Below are 26,653 nucleotides of genomic sequence, written 5' to 3'. Positions count from 1 at the left end.
TGTAATTAGGTGCATAATTAACACTCATCAAATATTGAATTAGCTTTCAAATATTTAACATATAAATATAGGAGTTTCTGTACTAAGATAAATAAATCTAGTTACATTTTAATCTGATATTCAGGAATTCATAAATTTAAAACTTTAATGGAAAAGTTAAACTAATATTTAAATCTTGGCTATGAATTAAATTAAAAAGACATTTTCTTTATTCTGTATTGCTTTTAGCAGAGTGTAAAATACTTTTAAGTCAGGAATTTAATAGAGAAAATTATACCTCTGTCTTGATATTTTTGCTCATTTTATTTGAGATAAAAAATTTTGGTTTACTAGTTCATTTCTTTTGGGGACCACTTAATATATCGTGGACCTAAAGTCCAGAGATACTGTAAGTAAAATACCTAGCACAAAGCTATCATATGACGTTAATTTTATTAATGATAATACCCTCCCACTTTCTTCATTTCACCCAATGCATTCCTGAGCTCTTAAGTTTACTAAAATGCTTTTCTGATCATAATCATTGTAATGTCAAAAGTGTTTTTCACTAAAAAACAGAAGATAGTAAGTGCTGGTCCTATAATTATGATGCACTATTTTGAAACCAAAGTAGAAAATAATTTGAAAAAATAAAGAAAAAGCCAAAAATTAGGCTTAGATCTTTTTCTTTCTGATCTTTTATCTCCAAAAATTGCCATTAGAAGGAAAAAGTGAATTCTGCTGAGAGAAACAAAAGTTGGCTTCACAGAGACAGAGATGGGCTTAGAAGGATGAATGAGAGTTCTGAAGGCAAAGAAGGAAGGATCCGTTATATTCTGGGAATGGCAAATATGGTGTAGCTAACACATTGGGATTGTGTGCATGGGGGTAAAGAGTGACTAGAGATGAAGTTTAAACATTTGCATGAGGTAGGTCAAATAATGGAGAATGAATTAATTTTTGAAGTTACTCAGTGAGGTAAGTACTATTATCATCTCCATCTTACAGATAAGGAAACTAAAGCACAAAAGATTGACTTGCCTAGGCCATGACTAGCAAGTGTAAGAGCAGGGATTCAAACCCACAAGGGTCTGGGCTTTTAACAACTATGTTATAGAAGTAAACATAATGTGGAGCCTTGTTTTTTAGGTGACTGAATGGGGCAAGATGTTTATTAGCTGGAAGACTGGGGCATATTTACTCACTTAATCATGACTATTTTTAAAAAGTTGAGACTATCCTATGAAGCAATAATGAATTAGATAATTAGTACCCCTATTACAATAGTTTTCCAAATAATTTTGCAAAAATTTGAGATATTTTGCAGTTAGTAAATTCCCATTAGACAGATTCATTTCCACAAAAGGAAAAGCCTGTCCCACTGGAGACTAGTTTTAATAATAACCTCATGTTCTCTTATTTTAAATTCTTGTCTCTGCTGCACCATAGAATGAATAATCTTATTGTTTCCATGTTCCAAATGTCTTTTATTTGAAAAAGAAAAGAACTGTTTTTCCTGCTATTATGGGTTGTTAACTTTTGTGCAATTTACTATTGTTGATACAGGCTCAGTGTCACTTGATATGGCAATTCTAAGTGGTATTTGGTCCATTGGTAATAATTAGTGAAGTTAATTAATTACATAGGATCCATTTAAAATTGTACATTCTGCCTGCCAAACATTTTGGATATATTTGAGGATGGGAATTAGGCAGATAGACTAATACTGAAGATTCCAGAAAAAAATAGCCAGTAGTAAATTTTATTCCCTAATTGACTATCTTTGCCACCTATGCACATTTCATAATGAGTTGTTCTGTTTTTCTCCAGGGTATCCTAAAAATAAGAACCAAATAAGAGAATGTTTTTTAACAGTCTGTAATAATGGAATTACTTTTATTCCTAATTAACTCTCAGGTGAGCTATAGATCATGTTCCATATTTCTTCATATTAATTGTTTCACATGATTTTTGTATGTAACCCACATCAATTTATTTTGATATATAAATTTATTCATGATATTTTGTCTATTTAAAGTGAGTGGTAATTGCTAGTTATTTACAGTCTGCTTTTAGAGTGTGTTGTAAATTTGAAAGATCTAAAGTATTCTAAATTTGGTTTATTAGACCATTTGCAAGTAGTTATAGACATGTGTTTGAATGAGTATAGTAGCAAATATTCTAATGTGTATATGTGGCTAAGAAATCCTGCAATGTATGGTTTCTTAATTTAGGGGTCCTCATTATGTATTTTCCATCCCTAGTTTAGGATGTCTGTTTTTAGGCAGATGATTTTAGAATAAGAGCCCATATTCTTAATCTCCCTCATCGTTCCTTATAAATCTGGCTCTATTTACTACTACTCTCTACCTATCAAAGGCACAGTACAGTATTTGAGGTATTTGCTATGTAATGTGACCTAAGACATATCCTTTGTGAATAAGGAGAACTGTATATTTGTGTGTGTATATGTAACATTTTCAATCAATTGCTATTTTAGAGATATATTAGAGGAAAAGAAATTCCTTTTCATTACATTAAATATAATCCTATAAATATTAAAAGAGGGTATTTTACAGCAAAGAATTTATTCCTTTAATCCTTCTATATTTTTCTTCGAAAATATTTAATACTTTGAAGACAAACCACAAATGGCCAAAGCTTCTTAATATGTACTCTGTAGGTTTATATTAACACTATACTTTTGTTTTGAGTTTTCCAGACGTCTGAGACTTAAGTGCGTTGATTATTTAGTTAGACAGTTTAATAGTATGGGAATCATACTATGAAGGTGACATTGTGAAGGAGATCAACTTAGTCTACTTGTTGATTAAATTCTTAAATCTCTATTTCAGCTGCTAATCTTTCCCCTAGAGCTATCCTACTTTAAAGCTCCTTGGCTACATGTGATCATAGCCTCCACAGGTTATCTCCTCACAATAGAAGCAGGGGTGGGCTACCAGTCAATTAGGGCTTCTCTTGTGAAGTCATCATCATTCACCAATATTAATTAAGTGCTAATGGTATATAAGCACTGAACAAAATTTGTTTTATATTCTTTATTCTCCAAAGTGGTTTACATACTGGTGCTGTCAATAGGGCACTTGAGTTCTAGACCTCCTTGGGAAAAAATAACAGTGGCCACCCGGCACATAAATGTTTACATTTAAATATCAATTGAGATAAATACTGATAATACTGAACAAGTTTTAAATAGTAGTTGAAAGAGGTTCTTGATTTTCTGGATTACACACACCTATAATTTTATCAGTACTAGCATCACTGGAACCTTAATAGAATTAAGTCGATTTGGTGTACTGGTATTCTGAGGTTACTTTTTGGAATGCTCTCTTTTATACTTTCTCCCGGTGACATCGTTCACTACCCCATTCTATCCTCCCTCTTTTCTGGCTGCCTAGTCATCCTTACTGCTCTTAGTTTGTCAGAACTGCTGAAAGCACAATGAAAAAATCTACTTCTTTTTCCTTTCTTTCTCTATCATTTCTACCCCTAATGAGAGCTTCAGGTGGGAAGATAATATAGAAAACCAAAATGATTGAAATAATGATTAAAAGAAAGTAAAATTTTAATTTTCTGCTGGTAGATTAAGCTTTCGTCTTGTCTCTGCAGAAGGAACATTATGAATATCCTTTTCTTATTGAAGTATAGTTGGTTTACAGTATTAGTTTCAGGTGTATAAAACATATTGACTCAATATTTTTATAGATTATACTCCATTTAATGTTACAAAATAGTGGCTATATTTCCCTGGGCTGTACAATGTATCCTTGCTGTTTATCTATTTTATACATAGTGCTTGTATCTCTTAATCCTGTACCCCTATCTTGCCCCTCCCCTCTTCCCTCTCCCTGCTGGTAACCACTAGTTTGTCCTCTATACCTGTGAGTCTGTTTCTGTTTTTTTATATATATTCATTTGTTTTATTTTTTAGATTCCACACATAAGTGATAACATAGTGTTTGTCTTTCCCTCACTTATTTCATTAAGCAAAATGCTCTCTAGTTTCATCCATCCATGTTGCTACAGATGGCAGAGCTTCATTCTTTTTTATGGCTGAGTAATATTTCATTATATATATTATACATTATACATATGTATATACATATATATATATATATATATATATATATATACACGCACCATGTGTTCTTTATCCATTCATCTGTTGACATTTAGATTGCTTCCATATCTTGACTATGAATATTCTTTTTTGACTACTTTCAAAGCTGCTTCTAAATTACCTTTGGAGCATCTGTGCAAAAAGTATTACAGGCTTATTAGAAAAAGGATTTCTAATATCTAGCTAAATTATTTACAATTGTACCTATTTTTTCCTTTGTATAACTCAATTTTTTTCATGTAATGATAAATTGCTGTTTTGTAATTAGATGACAATATGGCAGGAAAGCATTTTATGATATCACAGTGATTAATACAAAAGAATAGTGTCTGCAACACCAATGCACTTAACAGTACTGATCATGAAAATGAAAGTCATGTTTACTAAGTTGAAATACTATTTCTCTCATGCTATCTCACTTTAATATTCTCTTAAGGTTTATTAATATGCATTCTATTTAAAAAGTGCTCTTAATTGCCAAGTATAGTGATCCCCTGTTGTCAGCCCTTTTGAAGTCTCAGTTGCTTTTAAAACTTTTGACTATACCTTTGTTTTTAGATCTTCCTTCTCTTCTCTCATACCCCTCCCTTGGCTTCTCTTCTCAGGTAGTCTTCCTTGGTATTTTTTTCTATTTTATCCACTGGCCCCTCTTACTCTGCCTGACATTTCTATGTTTTTTTCCCAAAATTAAAATTGTTTTATTGTTTAAAACTATTTTAAAACAAAAAATTATTTTGAGTTAGAAAAATCCAAGAAATATAAAAAAGTATAAAATATAAAGAAGGCAAACAAAACAACCCCCAAAACCTACTGTTTAGAAGAAATACAATTAATATTTCTGAACAGAATTACAGAATTAATATTATAGAAGAATATAATTTAATTATATATCATAAACAGATGTAATTATAACTAAATTACATATAAGTAAAATTATGGTACAATTTGTAATCTTTTCAACTACTCTCTTTTCATTAAAAAAATCAACATCATTCCATGTTAATATTGATATTGTCCATTTTAATTATGCTTAGTATTTCATTGCATGATTGTACCGTGCTTTATTTAACCAATTCCTTATCAATGGACATTTTATTTCTCATTTATCTCTTTTAAACAAAGCTGCTATGAATTATTGTATATGTCTTCTTGTGCACTTTACTGATATAATTCTCAGGAGGATTGCTGGGTCAAAAAGTTATACAGTTAAAAATTTTGATCTATGTTTTATACTCCCATTGACATAATATGAGAAGTTCCATCTATTTCTTCAAACCTTTGACAATTCTCATTTATCTTTTAACTGTTGGTTTCTCTCTATATCTATCCTTGATTTTTTTTTCCTCTTATTCTTCATTCTCTCTCTGAATGATTCACTTCCTGGAATGTTATTTCCACCTGTGAGTGTTGTAGGAGTCCATATGGGTGTATCCAAAATGTTCCATATGTGTCTTGTGGACTTTCACACAATGAATAAACCTAAGGTAGACACACTGAAGAAGATGAATATGACTAAAGTAGAGGTCATCCTATACAAATATTAGTTGAGGAAAATGCTAAGGGAATATGTTGAAAGAACATGACTGCTAACTTAAGAGTATATGAAAGATGGTTATATGGAAGATGAAATATACCATCATTTTATGTTACACAGAAATAGGAGAGTTTTGTATGAGGAAAATAAACTAAGATGTTAAAATTTCCCTATTGGGTATGACTACTTAGAAATGTTTAGTTTTAGAAATATTGGGATAACTTCTTCAACTACTGTTTATTTCACATGTGAAAATGAGAGGTCTGAATCAAGTGCTCTCTGAAGAATTTTCCATCTCTAAATTCTGTGATCTTTAAGTGAACTTCCAGAGTATGCTTTAAAATTTAAATTTCTTGTTAACTTTGCTTAATATTTAAATACCTTTAAGTTTTTCAGTTCTCTGACAAGAAAAGTTCATTAGTTTTGAATTTGAAAAGGACTTCTCGCTCTGTATAAATGGTTTAAAAAATGTCCTATTAATGATTCATGCCTCTTGAAAAGCGCAGAAACTTATTCTTTACCTTTCATGAGGAAGAAAGAAATTTGAAGTAGAGTAGCTGTGGCAAAAAATATCACCAGATATAAATTTCTTAATGGAAAGTGTATGTCTGGCTTTATCATCTTGAGATATAAAGTTAGGCCATATTTGGTTAACATTGACAATATAATAACCCAGAGGAACCACCTGCCTGGATATTCTGAAAGTATGACATTTGTCCTGGGGTTCTCCTTCCAAGGTTCCATAGGGTTACTTAGACTAAATGGTTTAATCAGTCCTTAATATCTCTAACCTCTTGCCACCCTCAGTGAGAATTAACGGGACTTCAGATTCCTTCATTCATTCATTCCTCCAACTCTATTTAATGCCTATTATTAAGTGTCAGACACTACTCCAGGTACTAGTAATACTGCAGTGAAAAAAAAAGAGACAAAAATATGGACCTTACAAACTAGATATGCCCCTCATGGTTGATTTCAACAAGTGTTTAATCCTGGAGAGCTTAGCCTATTAGTCTCAGTATCTTCTACCACCAATTAGAAGTCTGGTGGCATCCATGGAGTTGGGATGATGCAAGTTGCACTGGAGTTTGTGACTACCCACTATCATTTGGTGCAAGGCCCTGTCCATTAAAGCTGTTGATCCTTCCTGGTTTATCTGTACACGTTTATCCAGTCAGCTACACAACCTCCTCCTCCACATACATACCTACCAAAACCTGCCTTGAGCCTTAAGCGTTATACTTCAAGTTTTTTATTTCCCTTATTGTAAGGGCACACATGCATCTCCTTTCCCCATTCAGAGTAAGCTCCTTAGTACCAAAGTGACTTTGTCAAAAAGGCCTTTAGCATAAGTCACAAAATGGGCCATTAAAATCAGACACACACACAGACACACGCAGTAATCTAGTGGCTGCTGTTGAGTTTGGAAAAGGGTCCAGACCCTCCTCCCATCAATGGTGTTTCTTCTTAATGGGGAGTGGAAGTGGGGGGCTGTTATCCATTCCTGCTTGTCTTCATTTAGGGCACTATACTCCTTCAGAAATGATTTAGTGATTTTAAATCTCAAAGCAAAGGGATTTGGGTTCAGCTTCCCTTTTTCCTAAGAGGCTCTTAGGATTCTATGTAAATGAGAGGATGAAAATGGATGCCCCTTAATTTCACTTTTCAACATCATCTTAGCTCTGTGGTTTTGCATTGCCCCAAATAATTATTTTATCCTCTTTACTCAGAAGTGGGTACTTACTAAATATCCATGTAATTACAGAACTGCACAAGTGGATCTTTCTAGAAAGTGAAGTCAGCCTTATTAAGGTAAATTGATCAGATTACTTATGGGTATATAAAATTGTCAACAACTTAAAAAACTAGGAAGTTCCATCTTTATGTACCCACCAGGTACCAGGCAGTGGTGTTCTGATAACCCTCCTTCCCTCTCTCCTCCCTGCTGCCTCCATAGTCTTAATTTGTAGCATTTGCCAGTTTTCATGGCTGCTTTCACATTGCTGAAGTGTTTTCATTGTACACAGAGTTAGGAAGAGATGTGCACAACTAACTGGCGAACTGGTGTAAGCCAGTTCCAGCACACCGCTGCTGTCAGGTAAAGTCATTGTCTTCATCTAAAATTTCCTGTAAAATGTAAAAAAAAAAAGAAACGTTGTTTCTATAGCAGTATAAATGCATGTTTATTCATGAGCAATGAATAAAGCATTTAATGAATAAAGCATTCATTAAACAATAGATGTTTAAGGAAATAAAAATTCTGTTTACTTCCCGATAAAAACAAGGTACATATATCTGTGGACGCTCTGTGTGCTTGTGCCTCCCTTCACAAGGCATGCTATCTATTTTTCACTTGCCAGTACAAATCCTATCTTCCTCAAAGTTCTCTCTCCTTCTCTGAGCGAGTTTTTGAATTTTCCAGCCTACTCCAGCATAAAATGAGTAAAAAAGAGTTTGGATTTGTTGTCATTCATTTATTTATTCAACACTTATTGAGCTTTTAATATGCCAGGTACTGGGAATGTGAACATGATTAGACAGACCATATTACTGCCTATAGAGCCTATCATAGGCATTATTACCTGATTATACAATTAGCTATTTAATCAAAATTTTGAAAAATTTTATAAGGAAATGTGAGGTGCTAAGAGAATGTATAATGGCAATTGTATGTGATAAAATTAGATAGATTTGATACATCTGATTACATGGTGGCACGAAAGTCCCGAGAAGCAGTAGAGGGAAGAACCAGGGCACAAGCTCTCTCTAAGTCTTTGTATCACATGTGCTAATGTCCCAAAGATCAAGCCGGGGTTCAAGGATTAGAAGAATAGATTCTACCATTTGATGGGAGAAGCTGCTAAAATATTGTGGCCGTTAAAAAAATCTGCAACACTATTTATTATTTGTAAACATCTATGCAGAAATGCCAAGTATTTTCCATCTTTGCTTTCAGATGTTTTGTTTCATTCCTTCAGTTTCACTGTTGAATTCCATCAACTGTCTTCATGGAAATCTGTTTTTCTCCTCAACAAGTCTTCAGCTTTTCCAAGCAACCCTTCTGTCCTTAATTACCACAGTTCCCAGAATGAGCCACTTTCTATATGTGTCTTTCAGATTAATACAAGGCAAAACTAAATCTGGAAAATTTTACAGTTTTAAAATTTTGCTTATTTTCTACCTATTTCCCTGAAGCAAAGTGGCAGGGCTGTTCAGAAATCATAATTTAATTAAAATGAGGGTTGAGGAGATGGGGGGTACCACGTTGTCTTTTACACTCATTTTTTAAAAGTATCCCAGAACATATGTTGATGTCTTTTCTCCCTCTTCCTTGTAAAAACAGCAAGACATAAATGTTTTAAAATAATAGTGAAATTGCAAGCTTTTGTGATTATAAAAATACATGCTCTATCTCACCTTATTTTTCCCCTGCTCTAACATGCACCTCAGATTATCACCCAAAATTGTTCTTCTGTTTTTGTGCACATTATCTTCTTTTCTAGATTTCCTACTCCTCTGCTAATCCAAAACCTATTTTGTTTAAGACTCAAGTCCTTCTCCCTGAAACCTTCCTTAATGGCCCAGGTTATCTTTGATTTCACTCTATTTATTAACTCCTACAGCGTTTAATGCCTGATACAACACAAGAACATTAGCTTTAATGCAGATTGTTATTGTTTTCTGCTTCTCATTTGTATCATTTCGTGCTGTTTTCTTTGTTGAACTTGATTTTTGAGCAATTAAATGGCTATCTTAAGTGCAGGGGTCATATCCTATAAGCATTTCTTATTATCCTGTTTCTTGACTAATTTGTATTAGCCTCCCTTTGAGCACTGTAAACATCCAACATGGAGCTGTCTTACAGCCTATAAAAAAATGGGGAATTCTCCTGTCTTTTCTTTTTTTTCTTAGAAGATATATATTATTAGGATTCATTTAATCAAGAAATGTTGAGGCTTATTGTGCTCTAAGATGAAAAATAACACTGCTATTGCAAGATACACAGTAATTTAGTTACTATGTTTTGCTCAAGATAGTGTTATAAACTTATAAGAAATAGTATTTTTTAAAATATGCCACAGTATCTTCTAAACTAGTAAATCTCAGAACTATGGTTCCTTTGATGAACAACTTTAGTACTTTTAAGACTTTTATTTTCCATATAGAATAGTCACAGTCATGTGGCCCTTTGTTTTGTAATAATTAAAAATACGGCCCTAGGGTCAGGTGACTATGACCGCATTGGTGTGACTTTTTTATTCTTTCAGCAAAATAACACAAGAAACAACAGTGCAGTAAGTAGCCTAATAGTATCTCTTGGCAATGCACACATACGCTCACTTACACCCTCTAGGTCTCTTTTCTTTCTCTCCATTGCTGTCCCTCAGCAGAGAATTTCTCTTGGACTTAGAGTTCTTTGATATGTTATGATAAATGATGCCTTGTTTTGTTTTCTGACTCTGTTAGAGTCTCCATGGAATTAAAGATCACATGCTTATTTGGCTTAATGTACTTGACCTTTTCCCATGATTGACATGTCTAAATAAAGGCTGTAGCAACTCAGTAATTATGCACCAGCTGTGTATATTCATTTCACAGAAAAAACACACAGTTCTCTTCAAGAGTAGATAGCTTGACCCCTTCCCTGCCAGCTAAATAAAGGAGAGTAATTACTATTATTATTAATCATAGTAAGATTCCTTTCCATCCCCAAATGCATCTCTTTCCTCACTGCATTTTGTAAACAGTATACTATGACCACAGCTACATAAAGTGTTGTTTCAGTACTGGTATTTCTTATACAATAAAAATATTTACAATAATTCTGGACCTGCTCGACAAGATAGTTCCACAAAATTTGTGTCAAAAAATCCAGGATTTGTTAGCAAGATTTGTGTTCAGAAAGCAGTATTACCTTTAATGAACCCTTTGTTTTTCTAATGGGGAAATTGTATTTTCCCTCAACTGACATACAGGTAAATTCTGAATAAATTCTAGGGTTCCGTGCTTATTTCAAAAAAAATCTTTTCTCTTAACAGCACATTGTTCCATTCTCACTTATTCAAAATATGTTCATATCTAAATTATCTGTATTTTTATTAATTTGGGTTTTAAAAAGTATGATATAAAGTTAATTCTTGTTGACCACTTTGACTAATTTAAGAAATGCTCATTTGAAAAGATTCCTTCTTTAAACTAAATTTTTGGTCTTTATTTACTATAAAATAAAAATTGTTCCCTATATAATCTTGAAAAATAATTCCAGTTAGGTTTAATAATTGTCAATTCATTTCAGAACCATGACATTTATCATTGTTTCTTGAATTCTTTATGTTCTTAAGTGACGTCTATTAAATTTTGGATATAATAGTGTAGGTAAATTTTATAACCTTAACCTGGAAATGTTATTTGTATACTGTTTTCCGCAGGATCTAAGGTGATTCTCTAATTCCTTAGGCCAGGGTTATTATAGTTGGGCTTAGAAAAGTTGGCAATGTATAGAAAAGCAGGAAGACAATGAAATAGGACAGGAAATTTTATTTTGCCTTCATTCTTCTTCAAGCCTCTGAAGGTGAGCAGCTTGAAGGGGGAAGGGAACTAACACAAGCGCAAGTGTCTATCATGTGACAGGCGCCATGTTCAATATTTTATACCAGTTATATTATCTCATATAATCTTTGTAGAAAATCTCCTAAACATATTGATAAATTTTTAATACATATATTTATTTAATTTGTCCTAAAAGCAAGGATGAGGTTTCTGGATCAAAGGAGAACTGTTATTATTTCTTACAGCAATAACCACATGCCCCATTCGTCCCCTTCAGGGTGATGTGATGAGAACTAGGAGGTTATATGCACAGGAAGGGAGCCCCAAAATTATGAATCTGGGAATTTATATAGAAACTGCTATATAGCTGTCTCCTTTCCACCTTGAGAGGCAGGGCAATCTTTCCTCCCTTATGTAAACAAATAGCAGGGAAGACAAGGGGAAGGTCCCCAGTTAAACCCTTTGGAATACAAGCCGGTAGCTCTGGGGCCTTATTATCTTTTGAAATGTGAACGTATAAATCTGGGTGATAAGTATCTATCTCTTTGAAGGTCTCTATCTATTCAGTCAACCTTTAACTTCCAAAGCTTGTCCTTTAACCCAGGTTCCAGTTTTCTTTGCTTTATAAGTCTCTACCCGTACAGAAACATGAAAATATTTTCTCTGTAGTTTCATAGCCCTAAACTGTGGCAATTTCAGTATTGTTGCTATGAAATTTGTGGCCATTAGCTTTGTTTCCATTCTTAAGTCTCTTAGTGTATTTAGTAGCATAATGCATCATTACATCTATTGTCTATGTATTTTACTTAAAGTATCATCTCTGTGTGAAGATTTATATGCACAATAAAATTTTATTAAGCACCAAGAACTATCAAGCACTGTTCTAGATACTTGGGATACATCAATGAACAAGTTAAAAATCGCTGCTGTTCTGAAATTTTAAAACTTTTGGGAGAAGCTAGAAATTAAACACTAAGCATAATAAGTAAAAAACTTACTATGGTAAGTTCCTGGGTGGCAGTGGGAATGCCAAGGAAGCCAGTATGGCTAGAGTGAAGTGGAGTGATGGGGAGACCAGCAGGAGAGTAGATGGAAGAGATGACAGGAATGAGACATGCAGATCGCAGAGGACCTCATAGAGCATTAGGGAAACCTTGGCCTTTTCTTTGAGTGAAATAGAGTAACATTAGAAGGTTTAGCTGAGGAATGACATAATCTGACTTGTCTTTTCAGAGGGCCACACTGGCTGCTGTGTTTAGGACAGATTGTAGGGGCTAATGTAGACTCAAGAAGACCTGTCTGGAGGCTAATGCACTAATTCAGGTTGGGTGTCATATGGCCCTGACCAGAGCGGTGAAGTGAAATAATAAGCAGACAAATTTTGGATATATTTTGAAAGTTGTTCCAACAGAGTTTCTGATGGATTGGTTGTAGGCTTAAGAGAAAAAGAGAAGTCTAAAGTGATTCCAAGGTTTTTGTTCTGAGTAACTAGAAAAATGTTTTATCATCAATTGAGGTGGACAAGATTGGGAGGGAGCAATTTATTGGAGGGGGTTGGGCTGGGTAAGATTAGGAGTTTAGTCCTGAACTTGTTGATTTTGAGATGTCTTTTAGACATGCAGTGGAGGTGTCAGGTAAGCAGATGGGTATGCGAGTTCGGAGTTTGGGAAAGAGGTTTGAGCTAGAGATAGAAAATTGGGAGCTGCCCACACATAAGTCATATTAGGGACAGATTTAGGCTTTGTGGGGCCTGAAGCTTATGCAATTTTGGGGGTTCTCTAAGAGAAAGAATTCAAAATTTGAATTCAAATTATGTACAAAGGTGAATATTTATTTATTTATTTGCGGTACGCAGGCCTCTCACTGCTGCGGCCTCTCCCGCTGTGGAGCACAGGCTCCGGATGCGCAGGCCCAGCGGCCATGGCTCATGGGCCCAGCCGCTCCGCGGCATGCGGGATCCTCCCGGACCAGGGCACGAACCCGCGTCCACTGCATCGGCAGGCAGACTCTCAACCACTGCGCCACCAGGGAAGCCCAGAATATTTATTTTTAATGAGAAAAATCAAAACAAATACTTATTTGGAAACTGATAAATAGCACAAAATCATAACATTTGGAGAAATAGCATAATATTTTAAATAACTTCCTGACATACCTCTGTAACATAACTTCCTGACATACCTCTGTAATATTTTCCCCCTACATTATCGACCTTTAATGTCAAGGATTTTAAAATATTATTTTCTGTTGAGAATATGAAAAATTAATTCTGTCTTTATCTGATTAATTAAATTTTTTAATTAATTATAGTCTAGAAAGGTTTTTTTCATCTTTACAACTTATTTACAATTTCATGAAAATTTTCAGAGTTGTCTTAAAATTTAAAACTTCTATCAAGCTTCTTGCATATATTACCTGAAGATTTGGAAGAATTTTCCAAAGACTAACTCTGGCCCTATGCAATTGAAACTTTGCTTCTTTTCCACTGTCCACATATTTCCAATACTAGGCAAATTGTGATTCCTTTGCATATTGTCACACCACTTCAGCCCTGAACATTTGTGGCACAATGTCAGGTGACTTTATCACAGTGGGTACTAGACCACTGGAAACTATTTCTACTTTAGGATAGTCAGGATAGCTAACAATAATTTACTCATATATGGAAGTGATTGTGAATCACATAAATATGTTCCTTTAAACCCAACCTAAATATATCTCCAACTCTGTTTCCTCTTAGTTTCCCAGAAATGTTCACAGACACACAAGTGCCCCCACCACCACGAAGGTATCTTATATTTACAAATTTTCCTGAAATATATGACCATGAAAACACAGTTTTTTTTTAAATTAAAAGACTTTACTTTTTAGAGCAGTTTTAGGTTTGGGGAGATTGCACAGAAAGTACAGAGTTCCCACATGCTCTTTTTCTCCCCTGCACGTAGTTTCCCTATTATAAACATTTCGCATTAGTGTAGTACATTTGTTACCATTGATGAAACAATATTAATAGATTATTATTACTAAACTCCATAGTTGACATTTGGATTTACTCTTTTTTTGGTATTTCTATGGGTTTTGACAAATGTATAATATTTCATATCTACCATTACAGTATCATACAGCGTAGTGTCACTTCTCTTAAAATGCCCTGTGCTCCACCTATTCATCCCTAACCCCACTCCTTGAACCCTTAGAATCTCCGATATTTTAAATTGTCTCTATAGTTCTACCCTTTCCAGAACGTCATATACTGGTTAACATCTTAGAGTATGTAGCTTTTTCATTGACTTCTTTCACTTATCAATATGCATTTAAGGTTCCTCCATATCTTTTTTCATTGTTGTTTATTAATACTCCATTGTATGGATGTACCACAGTTTGTTTATTCATTCACCTATTAAAGGACATCTTGGTTGTTTCCCATTTTTTGACAATTATGAATAAAACTTCTACAAACATTTATGTGCAGGTTTTTGTGTGGGCGTTAGTTTTCAACTCACTGGGACAAATGCCTAGTGAGGAGATTAGTATTTAGATTAGGATCTAGACACAGATCTTACACCTTTCACAAAAATTAACTGAAAGGTAATCATTTACCTAAAGGTAAAACAAAATTATGCAACTTCTAGAAGATAACATAGGAGAAAATCTAGATGACCTTGAGTTTGGTGATGACTTTTTATATACAGCATTATACAGCACAATCCATGAAAGAAAAATTGATAAATTGAACTTCTTTAAAATTAAAACTTCTGCTCTGTGAAAGACACTGTTATAGGATTGAAAAGATAAGCCACAGACTGGGAGAATACTCTTGCAAAATATACCTAATGAAGGGCTGTTATCCAAAATACACAAAAAACTCTTAAAATTCAACAATAAGAAAACAAATAATCCAATTACAAAATAGGAAAAGATCTGAACAGACATCGCAGCAAAGAAGATTTACAGGTGGTAAATAAGCAAATGAAAAGATGCTCAACATCATGTGTCATTAGGAAATTGCAAATTAAAACAATGAGATACCATTACACATCTATTAGAATGGCTAAAATCCAAAACATTGACATCACCAAATGTTGGCAAGGATGTGGTACAACAGGAACTCTCATTCTTTGCTCCCAGAATGCAAAATGGTACAGCCACTTCGGAAGATAGTCTGATAGTTTCTAACAAAGGTAAACATAAGCTTACCATATAATCCAGCAATTATACTCATAGTATTTACCCAAATGGGTCTTTACTTTTTAAGCAGCTCTGCAAGATTCTGCCTCAGAAAATTCCTTCAGGCTAGTCTTCCTTGCATTTAATGTTCTCAAGACATGAGTTCAGCTGTGTTGTCTTGGTATCCTCTTCCTATCTGAATATATTTGGATATAGTTTCAGATTGTTTATTTTTACCTTGACTTGGCAACTTCTTAGGATGTTACTTCTGGCAATTGCCCATCAGATTCACATTCCACAAACAAAGGCAATATTCACTATTCCCAAGCAGACCCTCTGGACTTGCCAGCCTGGTGCATGGTGCTCCTTACCTTTGTCTGTCCAGGAATGGTTATCTTAATTAGTAATTGTTAGAAACCTCTGCAATCTTTAAAGTTTAGCTCTAGGATATAGTCACTGTCTAAACTTCCTCAATTTTTATCCATTTCCCTATCCACTGAAACTGATCTCAAGAAAGTTACAGATAAATATTAATTTGTAACTGTAATGGCAAATTTTTAGTATTAATCTTGTTTGACTCCTTTATAGCGTATAAACTGCTAACTGAACCCGTCTTAAAACTCTTTTCCTTTGGGTTGTTTAAAAATTTTTTAAATTGTGAAATGAAGCATACATCCAGAAAAGTGCAGAAAGCTTATGTACAAAGTTTAATAAACATTTTTAAAGCAAAAACTTGTATTATGAAACAGAACACTTTTAGCACCCCAGAAGCTCCTCATGTGCCTCTCCCCAGTCACAACGTCTATTCTTCTTTATGCCAGAAATAACAAATATTCTGACTTTTGTATTGAGTGTGCATGCTGTGCATGCATCCTTGAACAATGTATTTTAGTTATTCTATTTTTAAATCTTAAAAAAGGAATTATATATTTTTTGCTCAATATTATGTTTGTGAATATATATATATATATATATATATATATATATATATATATATATGTATGTATGTATCACATCTCTAGCCATTCATCTGTTGATGGACATGTAGTTTGCTTCCATATCTTGGCAATTGTAAATAATGCTGGTTATTTTTCTTTCAAGTTTTTCTGTATATATTTTAGATTGTCCAAGTTCTTTTAAAATAATGATGTTGGAAATTTGCAATTTTGTTGAGTATATAGATTAATGCATGTCTGTTTGGGGGGATGGGTTCACATCTTCTCGCTGATTCTAATACATATGTCTAGAGGACACCCAGAGCAATATATCACACTGTGAATGCCACTTTTTACCTAAGTTGGAAAGGCTGAAACCTGCTGATTTGTAAGAATAAAATAATGTCTTATTCATATTTGTATCCCTGATACCTAGCACAGTACCACTCAATAAGTTGTTCATTTCAGTAAACATTTGTTAGGCATCTGCTGTATGCCAGGCACTATGCAAGGTGCTAAAGATACAAAATGACTAACACATGGGCCTTCCCTAAGGAAGATTCATAAGAAAACTACTTGTAAGCAAACAACTACAATCAAGGGTTATTGTGCTTTGGTGTATATGATTAAGCACTAGAGGATCCTAAGCAGGAAGATGGTCAACTGTATTTAGACTGAGGAGGTATGCAAAATTTCATAGATCGCATAATCCTTGAACTGAGACTTGGGAGGTGAGTTAGGTATGCATCAGATGATCAGGAAAGTCAAAGATATTTCATACAGTTGGAAGAATAAGAGCAGCATTAAGTAAAAGAGAGACTTGAGAACACCTGGCAATTCAGGAATGAAAGGGCACACACTGGCTTATAGTATGTGTGGCAGAGTGGATTTAGAAGCCTGCCTGGAGAAATAGGCAGATGTCAGATATTGTTTGGCTTTATAGAGTAAAAAACTTTATCCTATAGGCAACAGAAAGCAATGAATGAGTTTAAAGCAGGGAAGTAATGTAGGCAGATTTGCATTTTGGAAAAAAAAAGCCATCAATATTCAGGATGGATTAAGTGGGACAAGAATGGAATTAGAAAAGATAATGCTAGGGAGAATGTTCTAATAGTCTTGGTGAGACATGAGGGTCCAAATTAAGACAGTAGCACTAGGGATATTGAAGAGAGCATGGATTCAAGAGATGTAAAAGAGGACCTAGTGACAAATTGGATGTGCTTTGAGATGACTGGATAGATGATGCATTTACTGAGATAGATGATAGTTACTTGGGGGACAAATAAAAGGATGAGTTCCATGGACATGTTGACTTTGACATGCCTGTGGGAAGGATGTTTAGGTAAATATGTCTAATAGGTGGATGGATGGATATATAAGTCTGCAGTCTAAGAAAAGGATTTGGTGTCAAGTCCTAGGGATCCCAATCTTGAATGAATAAATAGAAGAAAAGCCAGAAAAGGAAACCAATATGAGAAGAAAAAAAAAAGGAGGAGGAGGAAGACCAAGAGAAATTTAAATCGTAGAGAAAAGAATGGTCAATGGTATCAAGTGCCACAGAAAGGAACAATAGAGCTGAAAAAAACTCCTATGGGATTTGGCATTACTAGGACCTTGGTGAAATCTGTTTTATTAGAGATAGTGATTGTTTCACAGAGTTAACCGTGAAGGGAAGGGAACTGGTGCGATAACTAGTTAGTTGAGTGTAGGGAGAATATAGAACAAAAAAAAAATGTTAATGAAAGAAGTATAATTATAAACTATGGGGAATAGACACAGAGAGATTATTATGATAGCTAATAAATTAATGGTGGTTATAAAATATAGTATAACCAAATAATTAGTATTGTAGGTGTTTATGATAGACCTGTGTACCAAAGTACAATGCCAAGCCCCAAGTGTATCACATTATAAATACTCAAAAACTATTTCCTGAATTGAATTGGATTGGGTTTCCATTAACATGTAAATAATCATCTTCTGTGCCTTAGAATAATTTAGAGTTTAATTTGTGTATTTACTTCTGATGAAGGTCATCGGACACTATTTATTGGAGTTCATGTGCCCCTGGGAGGAAGAAAAAGCCATCGACGTCACAGGCATCGTGGTCATAAACACAGAAAGAGAGACAGAGAGAGAGATTCGGGACTAGAGGATGGCAGGGAGTCACCTTCCTTTGGTAAGAATGTCTCTTTGTTTTAATTAAATTTATGATTGTAATATTATACTTGTTTGTACAATCCATAATTAGCAGTAATACTCATAAAGTTGTTTATACCTTTATAAAAGATTTGGGCAGATACCTCACTCATAAAGTTGTTTATAACTTTATAAAAGATTTGGGCAGATTGGGGAGAAGTGGGAGAGAGAATGTTTAATCTTTATTTTTCTCTTGTGCATCTGCTTTGTGAAGGTGAGGACTGGCTTAGTTTTGTGATGGAGGAAATACACTTAAGTAGTAGAACTTAGTTGTATTAACTCATGATAATTTGTACAAATAATAGTCATTGCTCTAAGTAGTTTGAAAATCCAAGGGGAAATGCCTTTATTAAGTTCCCAGTTACACTATTGTAGATGCTCTCCGAATTTCACTCTTAGGATGTGAACTTTCTACTGTTTTGAATATTCTTCCTTTAAAAGTATACAATTGACCCTTGAACAACACAGGTTTGAGCTGGAACGGTCTACTTATACATGAATTTTTTCAGTAGTAAATACTACAGCACTACATTATCTGTGGTTGGTTGAATCCATGGATGGTGGAACCGGATACAACTGACTATAAATTATACGTGGATTTTCAACTGTGAAGAGGGTCAGTGCCCCTAATCCCCACATTGTTCAAGGGTCAACTATATATAGAATATCAAAGTATAGTGATATGGAAGTTGTTAACAATTCCTGAGTGCCGTGAGAGCCTATGTACATGACATAATTAAGAACCTGACTTTCAGTTTCCTGACCTTCCCACGTCCTATGACCTCCTTCACTGCACCTTGTTCACTTACTCATTCATTTTGCTCTCTGACCACAACTTCACTCCTTACGTGCTTGTTCAACTACTTGACCTCTCTACTTTTTTTTCTATCCATGTTATCTTTATTTCCTGATCCTATTCTGATTTCATACCCTGTAATTTTAGTAGTACTTTTGCTAATATTCTAAATACCTTAATTTCCCTGTTTTAGGTTTATTCATACCTTTACCCCCATTTTTAAAAACCAGATTTATGTTAGGTTCTTCCATGTCCCTACTTTCTCCCTGCCTTCCCAAGTAGGCATGCTCTGCAGGACATAGTCATTCAACAGGGCAGATTGTAACCATTTAAGTTCATTACTCAAGTAGGAATTCCCTGGCGGTCCAGTGGTTAGGACTCGGCACTTTCATTCCCGGGGCCGGGTTCGATCCCTGGTCAGAGAATTAATATCCCTCAAGCCTCATGTTGTGGCCAAGAAAGAAAAAAAAAAACCCAAAAAGTAAATAAATTAATTCATTACTCAAGTGGACCTTCAACACCTCCTCCCAATTCTACTGAATGTTTTCAGTTTTTGAAATAAGTATTTTTCAATCTTCTTCACCATTCTCCAACACCCCCCTTTTCACAGTCACCTAGCAGATGCTTTCTACTTCAAAAGGAAAATATGTCACCAGAAAGAATTCACTCAACTTCCCTCCTGTTTAACATGCAAACATAAACATATGCCTACATCTGCAACTGTTTTTTCCTCATAATGCAATAAGGAAGTTTTCTTTTCAATTATGTTTATCTCCTATTCCCTCCCACCTTGAAATTTATACAATTTATAATCTAGTTTACTTCTTCTTCTCAACTGGATTATTCTCATCATCTATCCTTCCAACTGCCTCAAACACACATTTCCCCATACAGTTGTATTCAGATATAAGGTAAGTTAGCATATGAAGTTTGGGGGAACAATTTTACTTTTAATACTCTATAGACATTGCTTTATTTAATATCTGGTTTTGCTAAGTATTGAAGAGAAATTTGTAGTCTCTCTGTTTTTTCATTTTTTAAGTTTATGTCTTTTAAGCTTGAATGCTTATAGACAATTTTTTGTGTCCCTTTATTTAAGAAAACTTGCTAAGATAGGCCTAATGGTGAGTATGTTAAAAAGCATTTCCAGTCTGCATACACTGATATTTTTCCACTGAGAGAATATTTTCCTGTCTTATCTGATTCTGTTCCACTTACTTTGGTCTCTTCTTTGTGAATTATATCTGCATGTTGGATTTATGGTATCTGCTTGTTGTCCTTTTTTTGGTAGCTTAAAGTTAGTCTCTCATTATTCATTTGATTATCTGCAGTATCAATTCTGCATTTTACTACTTCTATTAGGGGTTTTGATTTTGCTGTTGCATCTTTAGTTTTAAGTTTCTTTCTTATCTCATCTGATTTTCTTTACATTTCCTCCTGTCCTTTCCTAATTAGTGTTTGTTTTTCCTGCTTGATAGAGTCTGTGTTTTTAGTCTATTGATGATCCCCAGTAGTTCTGGACATTTTCTTTTGATTCTGAAGTAGATAATTTTCAGAGGTATCATCTTCTTTTGGGCCATAAAGATTATTTTGACTTTCCTTTGATTTATAGTATTTTTACAGGCTGCCAGTTTTTTTCTTTTTACTCACCAAGTAAAAGAAAATACTTCTTTTTACTTTCCAAGGCAAAATATATCCATACTATGTGTGTCCAGCTATATCCTAAGGCGGCTTAGAGAGGCACTGCCATTAGTGTGTTCTTCGTCTCCATCGCTGTGTATAATTATGGGCATCAAACTTCCCCAAATACCATGTACTTCTGCCAGAGGTAGAATGATTGATGGGAGTGTGTAAAGAAAAGTACTCTGAGTATCCTGCACCAGCATGATAGAAGGATGATCATCTCTGAGTCAGTGGGCAGAAGAGGAGGTGTGAAAGTGTCCCCCACATTTTCAGTGTTTTTTGTTTCATGAAGTAGAGTCTGGGAATATAACAAAGAGACAACTGGGTAGATTTCTCTTACTCCAGCTTCATCTGTTTATAGTTAGGGGAGATTCCCTCTTAGACTCTGGGAATGGAATATCTGTTGGAATAAGCTTTAATGGTTACTTTGAGTTTCTTAAATACTTCTAATATTTGAGAAAATAAGTGGCATTCACATGATCTTAGAAATATTTAGTAAACAAACAAAAATAAGCTTGTTCCTTCTGCCTCTGTCATGTTATTCTTTTTTTCCATAGCTGGATACATTATGTCAGTTTTTCTAGAACAGTGGTCCTCAACCTTGGCTACGCCTGGGAGATTTAAAAACATTTTGGTGGCCAAATCCCATACCAGTCAGAATCTCTGTGGGTGGGACCCAAGCATAAGTACTTTTAAAAAATACCCCAGGGCTTCCCTGGTGGGGCAGTGGTTGAGAATCTGCCTGCTAATGCAGGGGACACGGGTTCGAGCCCTGGTCTGGGAGGATCCCACGTGCCGCAGAGCAACTATGCCCGTGAGCCACAACTACTGAGCCTGCACATCTGGAGCCTCTGCTCCGCAACAAGAGAGGCCATGACACTGAGAAGCCCGCACAGCACAATGAAGAGTGACCCCCTCTTGCCACAACTAGAGAAAGCCCTCGCACAGAAATGAAGACCCAACACAGCAAAAACAAATAAAATAAATTAATAAACTCCTACCCACAACATCTTCTTAAAAAAAAAAATACCCCAGGTGATTCAAATGTGCAACCAAGGTTGAGATCCAGTGTTCTAGAAACTTTGCTATTCAAAGTGTGGACCATCACAATGCTATGAGACTAGGTATCAATTGCAGGAAAAAAACTGTAAAAAATACAAACACATAGAGTCTAAACAATATGCTACTAAATAGCCAAGAGATCACTGAAGAAATCACAGAGGAAATCAAAAAAACCTAGAAACAAATGACAATGACCCAAAACCTATGGGGTGCAGCAAAAGCAGTTTAAGAGGGAAGTTTATAGCAATACAATCCTACCTCAAGAAACAAGAAACAGCTCAAATAAACAACCTTACTGTACACCTAAAGCAATTAGAGAAAGAACAACAAAAAACTCTAGAATTAGCAGAAGGAAAGAAATCATAAAGATCAGATCAGAAATAAATGAAAAAGATATGAAGGAAACAATAGCAAAGATCAATAAAACTAAAAGCTGGGTCTTTGAGAAGATAAACAAAATCGATAAACCATTAGCCAGACTCATCAAGAAAAAAAGGGAGAAGACTCTAATCAACAGAATTAGAAATGAAAAAGGAGAAGTAACAACTGACACTGCCGAAATACAAAAGATCATGAGAGATTACTACAAGCAACTCTATGCCAATAAAATGGACAACCTGGAAGAAATGGACAAATTCTTAGAAATGCACAACTGCCAAGACTGAATCAGGAAGAAATAGAAAATATGAACAGACCAATCACAAGCACTGAAATTGAAACTGTGATTAAAAATCTTCCAACAAACAAAAGCCCAGGACCAGACGGCTTCACAGGCGAATTCTATCAAATATTTACAAAAGAACTAAAACCTATCCTTCACAAACTCTTCCAAAATATAGCAGAGGAAAGAACACTCCCAAACTCATTCTATGAGGCTACCATCACCCTGATACCAAAACCAGACAAAGATGTAACAAAAAAAAGAAAACTACAGGCCAATATCTCTGATGAACATAGATGCAAAAATCCGCAACCAAATACTAGCAAAGAGAATCCAACAGCACATTAAAAGGATCATACACCATGATCAAGTGGGGTTTATTCCAGGAATGCAAGGATTCTTCAATATACGCAAATCAATCAGTGTGATACACCATATTAAGAAATTGAAGGATAAAAACCATATGATAATCTCAATAGATGCAGAAAAAGCTTTCGACAAAATTCAACACCCATTTATGGTAAAAACTCTCCAGGCATAGAGGGAACCTACCTCAACATAATAAAGGCCATATATGACAAACCCATAGACAACATTGTTCTCTATGGCGAAAAACTGAAACCATTTCCTCTAAGATCAGGAACAAGACAACATTGCCCACTCTCACCACGATTATTCAACATAGTTTTGGAAGTTTTAGCCACAGCAATCAGAGAAGAAAAAGAAACAAAAGGAATCCAAATCAGAAAAGAAGAAGTAAAGCTGTCACTGTTTGCAGATGACATGATACTCTACATAGAGAATCCTAAAGATGCCACCAGAAAACTACTAGAGCTAATCAACGAATTTGGTAAAGTAGCAGGATACAAAATTGATGCACAGAAATCTCTTGCATTCTTATACACTAATGACAAAAACTCTGAAAGAGAAATTAAGGAAACATTTCCCATTTACCATTACAACAAAAATAATAAAATACCTAGGAATAAACCTACCTAAGGAGGCAAAAGACCTGTATGCAGAAAACTGTGAGACACTGATGAAAGAAATTAAAGGTGATACAAACAGATGGATAGATATACCATGTTCTTGGATTAGAAGAATGAACATTGTGAAAATGATGATACTACCCAAAGCAATCTACAGATTCAATACAATCCCTATCAAACTACCAATGGCATTTTTCACAGAACTAGAACAAAAATTTCACAATTTGTTTGGAAACACAAAAGACCCTGAATAGCCAAAGCAATCTTGAGAAAGAAAAACGGAGCAGGAGGAATCAGGCTCCCTGACTTCAGACTATACTATAAAGCTACAGTAATCAAGACAGTACGTTGATTTTGTGCCAGTAGGCACAAAACAGAAATATAGATCAATGGAACAGGATATAAAGCGCAGAGATAAACCCATGCACATGTGGTCACCTTATCTTTGATAAAGGAGGCAAGAATATACAATGGAGAAAAGACAGCCTCTTCAATAAGTGGTGCTGGAAAAACTGGACAGCTACATGTAAAAGAATGAAATTAGAACACTCCCTAACACCATACAGAAAAATAAACTCAAAATGGATTAAAGACCTAAATGTAAGGCCAGACACTATAAACCTCGTAGAGGAAAACATAGGCTGAACACTCTATGACATAAATCACAGCAAGATCCTTTTTGACCCACTTCTGAGAGAAATGGAAATTAAAACAAAAATAACACATGGGACCTAATGAAACTTAAAAGCCTTTGCACAGCAAAGGAAACCATAAACAAGATGAAAAGACAACCCTCAGAATGGGAGAAAATATTTGGAAACGAAGCAACTGACAAAGGATTAATCTCCAAAATATACAAGCAGCTCATGCAGCTCAATATCAAAAAAAACAAACAACCCAATCCCAAAATGGGCAGAAGACCTAAATAGACATTTCTCCAAAGAAGATATACAGATTGCCAACAAACACATAAAAGGATGCTCAACATCACTAATCATTAGAGAAATGCAAATCAAAACTGCAATGAGGTATCATCTCACACTGGTCAGAATGGCCTTCATCAAAAAATCTACAAACAATAAATGCTAGTGAGGGTGTGGGGAAAAGGGAACCCTCTTGCACTGTTGGTGGGAATGTAAATTGATATAGCCACTATGGAGAACAGTATGGAGCTTCCTTAAAAAACTAAAACTAGAACTACCATATGACTCAGCAATCCCACTACTCAGCATATACCCTGTGAAAACCATAATTCAAAAAGAGTCATGTACCACAATGTTCATTGCAGCTCTATTTACAATAGCCAGGACATGGAAGCAACCTAAGTGTCCATCTACAGATGAATGGATAAAGAAGATGTGCCACATATATACAATGGAATATTACTAAGTCATTAAAAGAAACAAAATTGAGTTATTTGTAGTGAGGTGGATGGACCTAGAGTCTGTCATACAGAGTGAAGTGAAAGAGAAAAACAAATACTGTATGCTAACACATATATATGGATTCTAAAAAAAAAAAAAGTGGTTCTGACGAACCTAGGGGCAGGACAGGAATAAAAATGCAGAAGTAGAGAATGGTCTTGAGGGCACGGGGAGGGGTTAGGTTAAGCTGGGATGAAGTGAGAGAATAGCATTGACATATATACACTACTAAATGTAAAATAGATAGCTAGTGGGAAGCAGCCACATAGCACAGGGAGATCAGCTCGGTGCTTTGTGACCACCTAGAGAGGTGGGATAGGGAGCGTGGGAGGGAGACGCAAGAGGGAGGGGATATGGGGATATGTGTATACATATAGCTGATTCACTTTGCTATACAGCAGAAACTAACACAACATTGTAAAGCAATGATACTCCAATAAAGATGTTTAAAAAAATGAAAGACACTGGAGCAGGAATAGCACAAATACCTATTATGGTTGGACTCAAGTAGCAGAAGTAGGAGAACTGGCTGGACTAAAACAAAAGGGAGTGGTAAGGATATGATGAATGATGGTGCAAACTATGTAATGGCATTCATGGTCAAAAACATTTATACTACTGCTCTTTATAAAGAAAATAGGTCAGAGTCAGCTGAAAGGCTGGGACTCAATAACAAGGGATTAAGTAGAAGAAAAGAGAATTTTAAAATGTTCTTATCGAATAAAGAATGTTAAATTTTAAAAAGAAAAGAAGTGTGGTCCATGAGCCAGCAATATTAGCATCACATTTGAGCTTGTTAGAAATGCAGAATCTTAGGCCCCATCCCAGACCTCTTGAATCAGAATTTGTGTATTAGCAATAACTTTTGGTAACTTACATGCACATTAAAATTGGACAAACTCTAGAATATTGCTTGTCACATCTTGTTGTATGTTAGACTCATCTGAGGAGCTTTTAAAAAATATTGATGCTCAAAGGCTTTTATTTAATTAATCTTGGGTATTTTCCTAGGTCATGGTATTTTTAAAAAGTATCCCAGGTGATTTAATATCCAGCTAGGATCAAGAGCCATTGATCTATCTTAAGAAAGTCCTGCCTCTTTATTTGGGAAACTTGGCAATAAGCCAGGTAGCCCAGATTCTGCCACTGATGTGTCAGCCACTATTTTTAGATGCCACCTTTTCCTTCCTCCACCAGCCATCTGAGTATCTTTATTGCCATTTAGACCTAAGATCTGTTTTATCAGGGACAAAGGTTTGGCACCCTAGTAGTCGCTAAGCAGTAGAACCTCCTATATTTCACTTTTTAAAGTTTCTTCAGGACTAATAATCTGCCTATGTTCCTATTCCACAGTCAGTTTAAGTGCCTTGATAATCAAGTACTCAGTTACATGCTGAGACTGAAACCATGTTATGAACACCATCCCACTTGATTTGGACTTTGATACTCAGCATAGTGTGAATATATGAGATTACTATGCTGAAGCCTTCGAAGAAAATTTCTGACAACTTAAGAAATACTTATTGTACTTGG

The 26,653-nt window shown here is 35.0% G+C and overlaps 1 protein-coding gene across 3 annotated transcripts in view; it reads left to right on the top strand.

The window, feature by feature from the left end:
• Window positions 1-26,653, top strand: part of SLC4A10 (solute carrier family 4 member 10) — a 317,528-nt gene that overhangs the window by 128,381 nt on the left and 162,494 nt on the right. For all 3 annotated transcript variants that reach the window (XM_060016683.1, XM_060016684.1, XM_060016685.1), the window contains exon 3: window positions 18,339-18,485. In XM_060016683.1, the coding sequence (XP_059872666.1) occupies window positions 18,339-18,485 (147 nt within the window). The remainder of the gene's footprint in view (window positions 1-18,338; window positions 18,486-26,653) is intronic.

This window comes from Delphinus delphis, chromosome 7 (genome assembly GCF_949987515.2).
Source record: "Delphinus delphis chromosome 7, mDelDel1.2, whole genome shotgun sequence".
In the NCBI taxonomy this organism is placed as follows: Eukaryota; Metazoa; Chordata; class Mammalia; order Artiodactyla; family Delphinidae; genus Delphinus; species Delphinus delphis.
Note: the sequence above shows the minus strand (reverse complement) of the source record. Positions and strands in the feature narration are given on the sequence as shown.